At 42.1% G+C, this 11,067-nt stretch overlaps 1 protein-coding gene across 3 annotated transcripts; it reads left to right on the plus strand.

Annotated features, from left to right (window-relative positions):
• Window positions 1-4,322: 4,322 nt before the first annotated feature.
• On the plus strand, window positions 4,323-10,865 carry Zfp397 (zinc finger protein 397). Of its 3 annotated transcripts, none has more exons than XM_039096532.2 (4): window positions 4,323-4,456; window positions 6,216-6,712; window positions 6,917-7,058; window positions 9,634-10,689. In XM_039096532.2, exons 2-4 carry the CDS (start codon window positions 6,299-6,301, stop codon window positions 10,659-10,661), a joined length of 1,584 nt encoding a protein of 527 aa, XP_038952460.1. In that variant the 5' UTR covers window positions 4,323-4,456; window positions 6,216-6,298; the 3' UTR covers window positions 10,662-10,689. The 3 variants fall into 3 exon arrangements, with proteins under 3 accessions (XP_038952460.1, NP_001258404.1, XP_006254518.1); NM_001271475.1 differs by lacking the exon at window positions 4,323-4,456 and adding an exon at window positions 4,646-4,801 and having other exon boundaries at window positions 9,634-10,865; XM_006254456.5 differs by lacking the exon at window positions 4,323-4,456 and adding an exon at window positions 4,813-4,981.
• The last annotated feature ends 202 nt before the right edge of the window (window positions 10,866-11,067 follow it).

Genomic DNA, 11,067 nt, shown 5'->3' on the forward strand with positions numbered 1-11,067 from the left:
CATCAATAATAAGATCTGGCGCCCTCTTGTGGTATGCAGGCACAACATCATGTATGTAATAAATAAATAAATCTTTAAAAAAAAAAGAGTTGCTTTGGTTATGGTATCTCATCACAGCAATAAAATCCTAAGACAGTTTCCTGTTGTTGTAAAATTATAAAAAAATAAAATGCTGTCTTTTATCCCCCACTAGGTCCGGCACTGCAGTGCCCCAAGATATCTGATAGGTATCTCAAACTCAGTCAGCAAAGCCTCTCACCCGCTCTGCTCCATCCCATATCACACTGCCGAAGGCCTCTCTCTGAGCCTGGCAGCAATCTCTCTACCTATCTAGTTCCCAAGGCAGGTTTCCATGCCAGAAACACACATCTCTCCCGAATTCAATTCTCCACATGAAAGACCACACAACAGAATAACCTTAGATCCAATTGATAAGATATAATTGCCCACCTAGACATACAAAGCCCTATACACATCCATCCCTTAACACCATGTATAACAACTGTAAATACACAGAGTGGAATCTTAACATCAGCTTCCATGTTCTCTCCACTGCCGCTTCTCTCAGTCTCTCCTGTCTCTTCCTCCTTTCTGTTCCAGTCTCCTCCCCTTCCCTCAAACTTTTCTCCCGCCCACCTTCCTTCTCGTCCAATGACAGGCCTCATTCTATCTTGTACCGAACCTCACCTGTATTTTACAAATTAAATGAGAAGGTTCTGATGAAGTCACCAGAGTCCTGAGTAGTGACTAGCAGTGACTTGGAGCAGTGAAATTAGCATCAAAACACAGATAACCCCAGGGCAAACCACAATAGTTTCCAAACTGACTGATAATAAGAATTATCTTGTGGACGGGTGGGATGGCTCAGTGGTAAAGGCTACTGAGGGTTGTTAACCCAGATCTCAATTCCAGCCGTTCTCTGCTTCCCGATCCACAGTGATGTCAGCAGATGCTGCTTTGCTCTCTCCGTCAGCCACAGATGAGGGCACTCTACCATGCCTTCCCCACTTCTGCCAACTGAAAGTCGTCTGCAACTGTTAGCCAGAATAAATCCTTCCTCCTTTAATGACACAAGAGTAACTGATACAAGGTACCAAAATAATTATGTTTTGCTCCCCTACCCTGTGTTCAATAATTTATGAGATTTCACATTTAAGCAGCCCCCATGTATTTGAGATGAGGAAAGAGCCCTTGACGGCACTAGCATAATTGAGAACAATAAATGCTAAATAAGAGGCTGGAGAGATGGCTCAGCGGTTAAGAGCACTGACTGCTCTTCCTAAGGACCTGAGTTCAATTCCCAGCAATCACATGGTGGCTCATAACCATCTGTAATGGGATCCGATGCCCTCTTCTGGTCTGTCAAAAGACAGTGACAGTGTACTCACATACACAGAATAAATAAATAAATCTAAAAAAAAATGCTAAATAAGGCATATATAAGGGGGAATTTTTGAAAAGGGCTTCAAGTGTCAGTTTGGCTGATATCCCAATCCTGGCTATTAGTTCTGAACATATCTTTTGCGACTAAGTAATTGATGTGTATTTTAAAATAAACATATTCTACCCACTGTCTTTTTTCTCTTATCATACAACTTCATCCACGTTAAATATAGTATCACACAAACAATGCTTGTGACTTACATAAGGGGAGGAAGCAAAAAAACAGAAAATTGAAACTTTTCTTTTGAAGGGATGCTGAATGGTCAAAAATCAAGGAAGTCATTTCCATGTGAAGGAGACAGAGTTTGGCTCTGACTGCTTTTTTCCAGATATTTTTTAAAGCACATCCTATAATTCCAGTCAGGAATCTCCTCAAAAAATGCAGCAGGTTTCAAAGAGTTCAGTCCATCATGGAAGAGCCTACTCCACGGCAGGAAGAACCAGATGGCCTGGGTACCATCTTGGAAGAAATGAGATGAGCCCGGCTTTTTCCTTAGCGTTTCATCTTACACACTCAGGAATCGGATGACCTGTTGAGGTGGATGCTACTGTTGATACGGTTTCCATCCACTTATCCCATTCTTCTACCTCCTACACATAATGCTAGTCTCATGCGCCCGTCGCCTACGCATAAGTTATCACAGCAGTCTTAGCTAATGAGACACAAGGAGAAAAATCTGCTTGACAAGAGGATTTCCTTAGTCTTAGAACAGCGAAGGCAGTGGACCTGAGAGCACCATTCATGTGCCAGAAGAGGAAACCAGACTCGAGAAAATCCAACGGAGAGATGGCAGACCGAAAGCAGGCCGACATCTTTTTTTTTTTTCCCCCCGGAGCTGGGGACCGAACCCAGGGCCTTGAGCTTCCTAGGCAAGCGCTCTACCACTGAGCTAAATCCCCAACCCGCAGGCCGACATCTTAGGTTTAACAACATTGTCAGGATGCTAAAACCTCGGGAACGGCTTCATGCATACATAGCTATCTAGACCAAAGGCAGAGGGGTCTTAAACAGAAGGATACTTGGTAAGGATCCATTACAGCAGCTAAAAGCTTCGTGGCAGATGATATAGCCTTTCCTTTCAGGTGTTCCATTCCTCAACAATGGCGTCTCGATATACAAATATACAACAGGTTGGATGCAAGAGTAACCGCTGGTCCAAGTCAAAGAAGGAGTCTGGGACGCCTTCCCACGGATCTAGTCATCAAACATAATACAGCAGAAGTGATGTAAGGCGGATTCCACATCTAGGTTTTTCTCTTTCACTCTCGTAGAAGCCAGCTACCACGTAAGGATATTCAGGCTGACAATCTACATGATGGACGAGAGGCTAAATACATGATGAGATTCCCGGATGGGGAACAGCAGATTGCTCCAGCAGAAAGGAAGCACCAAGTTCAGTAGCGCAAGGGAAGCCACGTAGACTTTCCTTCCAGTCCCGGTTGACATCGCAAAGCAAGGCCTGTCGATCTCTACCGGACAGTGCTTAAACTCCTCACCCTGGAATGGTGAGCAATAGAGCATTTTCTATAGATCTACGTCCTAGAGTGGTATGCTACCCAACAGTAGAAGACAAATATCAAGTCGTTTTGGTTGGACACAAAGGGGTTTCGAAATAGTTACATTTGGAGACAGCTATGAGTGGTCATGGCCAGGCAGCACGTTTGGGCTTCCCCAAATGAGATGTTACAACATGGAGGCAGTTTTCCATGAAGTTTTTATAGTAACAGAACAAAGAAAGTGATAAAAATCAAGACACTTTTAAAATATAGAGATATCAGAGGTGGGCTGTAGCGAGGAGAAATCTCAGCTACAGGCTTCAGACACTATCTGATAACACTTAGCTTTAGAGTGAGTGAAAGCTAGTGGTCTGCTCAGTTAACACATGCCAGTGGAAAACTAGTGCTCTGTGCACTCCAAGTGATTTACCTAATGGCCACAAAGCTACCACGTCAGATCCACAGGAGAGTAATAAATGGCTAGCAAGAGAGCTAAAGCTGGCTTGAGAGAACTTGGCTCTGGACCTGCAAAATCCCAAACTCTCCAAGTTATTGACGTTCTAATCAGTCAGCCATGCAAAGGTTAATTTGAAGGTGTAGCTCTTTCTTGGAAGATTTGCTCACCCTTATCTATTTGGGATTTTTAAATTGCTACTTTTTCACAATGCCTATGATTATTGATAGTTCTAGAGGCTAATGGACATCGTTCCCAAATATCTGATTTACATGTTAGCTAACAAAAGAGAATTTAGTTGTTTCTATGTTATCACCTTGTTACCCTTTTATTAACTTTTTGAAATAATTATAACTAAATGTAAAACTATTCATAAGGAATAATTTGGTGTCCTTAACAAATACAGAATCTCTCACAAAGTAAAGTGCCTTGCTTTTCGAGGGGGAAAGTTGGGGTTAGAGAAATGGCTCATCAGTTAAGAACATTTTGTTCTTCTAAAGAAGCACAACCATTCCCAGCACTCACATATGTCTGTAACTAGTTTCAAGGGACTCATTTGATCTCGGTAGGCACTGCACACGCATGCCGTATAAACAAAGACACAGATACACATAAACAAAAATAATAAAAGTAAATATTTTAAAATGGAGACAACGGGGGGGCCTAAAAGGATGGTTCAGAGGTGAAGAACATTTGATGCTTTTGCAGAGGACCAAGGTTCGGTTCCTAGTATGTACAAGGTGGTTCACAACCATTGTCACCGGATTCAACGCCCTCTCCTAGCCTCTACCAGCAATGAGTGGTGTACATACAGGTATAGATACACAGAAACAGTAAATATTTTTAATAGAAAAACCCGACTTTAAAGGCGTGTCTGGAATCGGATCTGCGTCAGAGCACCTTGGCTTTGTGCAATGACTAGGGCTTCAAATAGAGGACGCTGCGGCTTGCAGTGAAGAGCATGAAGGGCAGCTATTGGACCGTTACTGGTTTTCTCTTATCAGGGGCCACGAAAAAGAGCTGTTAAGACAGGAAAATCTGATTATGGAATTGGAAAATTGGGTGAGTAAGAAGGGAGCAACACAACAATGGAGCACAGCGGGTAGCAGACCCGCGGGGTGGGGCGGGTGGAACGCAAGGCTTTTGTGTGCGCGCGAGCGGAAGGGGAGGGACAGACGGAAGGTCGGACGCTGGCGAGCGGAAGGGGCGGGGACGTGCCTCAGGTCTTTGTGGCTAATGTCCGCCCCCTGTGCTGCTCTTGCGCTGTACCTGGGGCTCCGGTCGGCGGGAAGGCGTGTGGCAGGTCCTGAAGAGACCCCTCGACCGCCGCTTTCCGCTGGACAACCCCCGTGGTGCCCCTTCTGGCACGCGCCTACTCTGTGCTTTAACCCGGAAGCTAAAAATAAGGTGCGTTGCGGCGAAGGTGTGGGGCGGGTGTCTTGTTAGCCGGTATGGGTAGCAGTGGTGTCAGCTCTTGGGATCCTTTCACTTGGGACTGAGGTAGAGGGAGGGAGCGGACCGAGCGACTGAGAAGCGCAGGGCGAGCGGGTCAGCGTCTGGGTGAGAGCCGCTTGAACGCCGCGCCAGGTAGTACGGGGGTCAGGAGTTCCAGCTTGCAAGGACGCAGGCTTAGTTAATGTGACCCGCGCTGGTTGTCTGTAGGGGAAGCAAGGCATACTGACATTAGACTACTTGACAGGGGTCAGATTTCTCTGGTGTGGGAGTGGGGCTGGGTTAATGTGTAAACGGGGAGACCAGATATTAACACGCACTGGCGGGTGGTGGGGAGGGCTCTCATTCTGCTCAGCCTTGTGAGCTTAGGGCCGGGTTTTAACATAAATGAAGGAGCATATAAGTCTCTGTATACATTAGAGTCGTGTCTGCTCTTTATCTCCAAATCTAGTAAATGATTACTGCCATATTTCATTTGAATTTGGAATACTCAGGCTTTTGAGAGCGAAGTTGACTTTTGGCGTCCATAGTAACATGTTTTTAATCCAAGCTAAGCACTTTACAGTTAAGAGAATTCCTCACTAAATTCATTCATAAGCCAATCCTTTCCTCAATACTGGCTCAGAACAAAGTCCACACAAAGTAAGGGCCTCCACGTTTTTGAAAATTTCAGTATATGAATGGGACCTAATGACAAATATACAATATTTTAAAGAAATTTATGTTCAGTGCGGATTTTAAAATTTTAAAACCTTAAATGCAGACCAACACTACAGTTACTTTAGTATACACAGTTACTATAAACAGTAACTAAAGAAAAAAAATTAAAGCCAAAAGCTGGGTTTGGTTCTGCATGCCTTTAATCGAAGAACTGCAGGGGCAGGAAAGCTCTGAGTTCAAGACCAGCCTAGTCTACATAGCAGGTTCCAGGACTACATAGAGACCCTGTTTTAAAAACAAACAGGAGAAATCTGCAGCCTGTATTTTATTAAAATTGTCTGTGGTTGGGGATGCAGCCCTGTGGTGGAATGTTTGTCTAGCAAGAACCTGAGTTCACTGTCAAGGGTGGGCAAGGATGTAGGAAACTAAAATGTTTGGCCTACTGTTTCTAAGGCCCTGAATTCATTCCCCGCCGGAGGAGAGTCATGAATTCCATCAGGACTGAAAGATAACTGAAAAGGACAGTCATATTAATTTGCATTCTTATACTTCTAAAAGAGTTTTTGTCAGTGGTAGGAGTTCTACACAGTAGATGATTGTTAATGCTTTGTCTATATTTAGTCTTGAACCTGTTTATTTTCAATGTTACAAGTTTTTAGAGTTGTTTTTTTTCCTACGCTGTAAGTTAAAATGCTTTCATGTATTGTAGGAAAGAAGAGGTTACTTGGGAAACTCCTCCCCAAGCACAAAACCCAACTGTACTAAGCTTTTTGTGAGCTATTTCAGCCCAGAATGGCTATGGAATCCAGAGCAATTTCAACTTTAAAACCTCAGGATCATCAAGAAGAATTAATACTCGTGAAAATAGAAGACAGCAGCTTTTCTTGGAGCCAGAAATGTAAACAGAATGGGAGTGCCCAGTCTTGCCAAGAACTGTTTCGCCAGCAATTCAGGAAGTTTTGCTATCATGAAACACCTGGGCCCCGAGAGGCTCTGGGAAGACTCCAGGAACTCTGCCATCAGTGGCTAATGCCAGAGTTGCACACAAAGGAGCAGATCCTGGAACTGCTAGTGCTGGAGCAGTTCCTGAGCATCCTCCCTGAAGAGCTGAAGATATGGGTTCAACAGCACGGCCCAAAGAGCGGTGAGGAAGTTGTGACTCTGCTGGAAGATTTGGAGAAAGAGTTTGATGATCCAGGGCAGCAGGTGGGAACAGAGATGATGTGTTTTGGAGAAAAAGTTGCAGTCCTAGTTGTAGTATCTTCTCTGGTTAGAACATTGTCTCTGAGGAACCATGACCTTGATGTCACATACTTACCGCCTTTACCCTTTTTCTCCCTATCCTTCATCCGTGGCAGTGGTCTTATTAACCATGTAAGAGTCTTACTAATTATATTGTGCTGGTTTTAGGTCCCAGATAATCCACAAGGACCATCAGTGTCATGGAAAGATTTGACATATCTCAGAACATCCCAAGATTCAACAAGCATCCAAGTCCGGCCTCTGAAGACACAGCTGAAATCCTGGAAACCTTGTCTTTCCTCTAAAAATGGTAGGAATAGAAACTTATTTTCAGATTTATGGAAGTTAGGCCTCTGGTTTTGTAGATGCAGACTTGCATTTATAAACTTATTCCACATGAACACTTGTATTAATCAAAACCAGAGGTGCTCACTTGAGTGGCTTTGTATTCAACGACCCTCACAGGAATTGCAGTCATCCTTCCTTGTGTGAGTTTCCCTGTCATTGATTCATTTAACCATTTTATAACTTTGCAAAGTGCTAAATTGTCTAATACTATGGTAGACACCATGTTTTCATCTTCAAGTAATTTTCAGACCTTCATTAGTGGTTCATAGAAAAGCAGAAGCATCCGAGGCGGTCTAATGGGTGCCATGGCAGCACAAAGTGACACCAAGCTCAATATGAGAATCAAGAAGGGTTGGAAAGTTGGCTTAGTGGTTAAGAGCATTTGTAGCCCTTGCAGTGGACCTGGGTTCAATTCTTAGCACTCAAATGGCGGCTTGCAACTATCTGTGACTCCAGATCTGACACCATTTATTGACCACCTCCACTACCACGTATGCACACAACCCATAACATACATGCATGCAAAACACCTGTACACATGAAAGAGTCTAAAAATAAATAAATAAATGAATAAAATTTAAAGAAATACTCAAGGAATACTTCCTGGAGGAAGAAATACCTAAGCTATAATTTGAATTATGAGCAGGAGAAAGTCAGGTAAATAGGTAGTACAGAGCCAGTAAAGTGAGAATACAACCTATTACAGACATTTAGGTACTTCAGTTTGACTTGGAAACTGATAAGGAATAATGAAAGAGAAACTAAAGGAGGAAATGAGGTCCAAGTTGTTAAAGCCTTTCACTCTATTCATTTCATACCTGTGAGGAAGTGGCATTATTGGATTTGTTGCTTAGAACTCAGCTTCAGAGTACAGAAATGATTTGAGACTGGAGGTTTATTAAGAGACTTGGAATCCCAGAGGCCACAGTAAATGAGGAAACCTGTGTTACTCTGGGGCATAAAAAAGACTGAAGCTGAAATCTGTTCCTCAGCATTCAAAGTGCACTGTAGTAGGAGGTCGTCATCAAAAGCAAATCATGAAAGAGAAACAACTTGATTAATAATGGTATTGTTAAGGAAAAGAAAAAAATCTGATGTTTGATTATGGGGCATTTGAGTCCAAATACAAGCAAAAATCCAGTATGACAGTCAAGAGTTTAAAGTAGACTTGGAGATCTAAGAAGACGTGATTGTAGTAATTGACATCTAGGGTAATTTCCACAGTGAGGATACATTAAAACACAGAACAGATGCTGAGGGAACATAGTTTTTGAGTTACACGCTCCAAAATAGAAAGGAAAGTCTGGGAAGTGGGAGGGTACCCAGAGGAGAGTCATGTGTAGTGTCTCACGTTTTTAATTCTACCTTTCGTGACTGCAGGATTGCCCTAAGTTTGAGGACAGTCTGGACTGCAGAGTAAAACCCTGTCTCAAGAAGAAAAATAGAACAGTGGAAGGTGTGGGTCTCCGTGTCATGCTATAGAAAGGCTAAGATCCAAAAAGTACCCATTCAATTACGTACAGTTATAAAATCAGTGACCTTGACAAGATTCCTATCAATAGAAGTAGCAGAGTTCAAGAAGGTAAACTAGAAACCAGGCTGCAGACTTTAGACAAACCCATTAGAGAAATTTAATTGTGAATGTAAATGAGGCTACTTAACAGATACATAAGCAAGGAGCTTGGTTTTTAAGAAAGGAGGGGTGATTTCAGCTTAAGCTGTTAAGTAGGATTATCTTAGATTTGTTTTGGGTTTCTGATAAAATACCAAGGCAAAAGCAATTTAGAGGTGAAACAGTTTAAGTTCATGATTCCAAATTCTATTTCATCATTAAAGGACAGTCAGGACAGTGAGAACTTGAAGCAACTAGTCACATCCACAGTAAAGAGCAGGGAAAGTATGACTACATCATCACAGTAAAGAGCAGGGAAAGTATGACTACATCATGCCTACCGCTAGACTTACTTCTTCCACATCATCACAGTTTAGGACCTATATCCAAAAACTATCTAGTCAACAATGGACTGGGTCCTTTCACATCAGTTAACATAATCAGGACATCTCCAGCCCTTCTTCCCCCAAGACATCCACACAAGCAGACCTGATCTAGTCTGAGACATTCTTCCTAGCTGATGTCAGGTTGATAATTAAACACTAACCATTACAGGAAAGAGATTGAAAATAATAATAGTGATCAGTTGAAGTCTTAAAGGGAAGAAAAGATGAGTCAAAAGGAAGGTGTAGACTTTAGCATTGGGAAAGAGAAAAGATCCCAAGGGACAATGTCATCTTTGTAAATAGACCCTTCTATTTCCTCTTATAGAAAAGGAGACTAAGCTAGCCATAGTGGAGAGGAGTTATAGTCCCAACTACTTGGAAAGCTGGGTAGAAGAATCCCTTGAAACCAGAAGTCTCAGGCTAACCTGTGGAACATAGCAAAATCCTTTCTTATTTTTTTTAAAGACAATGACTTCAGAATAACTGAAGAAATGTAAACTCTAGGATTTTATTAATTTTATTTTGCTTTACCATTTCAGATTCTAAGAATAATGAAACAACAGCAAAAGAGGACATTTCAGAAGAAAAAGCACCAGAATTCTCTTGGGATCCTTCATTTAGAGGTGTCAGCGAGCACAAAAGCAATTTAGAATGGCAGCAAAGAAGTTCCCCTCTCCACAGGGGCAGCTTTAGTCAAGTGATCTTCACACACAAATCCTTAGCAAAGAGAGACCATCATGATGAGTCTCAAAGATGCTTGATTCTAAGTACAAACTCTGTTACATGTCAGAAAGTTTCTACAGATGACAGACCTTATAGATGTGACGTATGTGGGCATAGCTTTAAACAACATTTCTCTCTAACACAACATCAGAGAATACACACTGGAGAAAAGCCCTATAAATGTAATCAGTGTGGGAAGGCCTTTAGTTTGAGGTCATATCTTATTATTCATCAGAAAATCCATAGTGGTGAAAAAGCATATGAGTGCAATGAATGTGGAAAGGCCTTCAATCAGAGCTCAGCTCTCACTAGACATCGGAAAATTCATACAGGTGAGAAAGCTTGTAAATGTAATGAGTGTGGAAAAGCATTCAGTCAAAGTTCTTATTTAATCATACATCAAAGAATCCACACTGGTGAGAAACCCTACAGGTGTAATGAATGTGGGAAAACCTTTAGCCAGAGTTCAAAGCTTATTAGACACCAGCGGATTCATACGGGAGAGAGACCATATGAATGTAATGAATGTGGCAAAGCTTTCAAGCAGAGCTCAGAGCTGATTACCCATCAGAGGATACACAGTGGAGAGAAACCTTACGAATGTAACGAGTGTGGAAAAGCCTTCAGTCTGAACTCAAACCTCATAAGACATCAGAGAATCCACAGTGGAGAGGAGCCTTATCAGTGTAATGACTGTGGCAAAACCTTCAAAAGGAGCTCAGCCCTTGTTCAGCACCAGAGAATCCACTCTGGAGATGAAGCTTATATATGTAATGAGTGTGGGAAGGCTTTTAGGCACAGGTCAGTGTTGATGCGCCATCAGAGAGTCCACGATATTAAGTAACTTAATACAATGATTTGTAAATACATCCGTATATTTTTCTCTATTAGTCATAAGGTTGATTTTGGAGCAAGATTCCATAAAGGTAGTTTAAAAAAAAAAGTTTTTAGTTAGTCTAACTTGCTTTGTGCAGCACTTCCCCAGTGCTAATGAAAAAGATACAAGACCATCACTTTAAGCTTTGTAACATTAGGAATACTCAGGTTAAAAAAAAAAAAGTAATGCAATATTGAGACCTCATTTTCCATGAGAATGACATGGGAAAAGGCTTCATTCTGCCATTCTGTCAGTGTGCCAGGTTTGTGAGACAGTATGGTCTGCATTAAGAGACTGCTTAAGGAACTCAAAGTCAACAAGACAACGGAGAAGACAGTTTCATTGATGATTTGTTGATCTGAAGACAGGCCCA

Source organism: Rattus norvegicus, chromosome 18 (assembly GCF_036323735.1).
Source record: "Rattus norvegicus strain BN/NHsdMcwi chromosome 18, GRCr8, whole genome shotgun sequence".
NCBI classification, from domain to species: domain Eukaryota; kingdom Metazoa; phylum Chordata; class Mammalia; order Rodentia; family Muridae; genus Rattus; species Rattus norvegicus.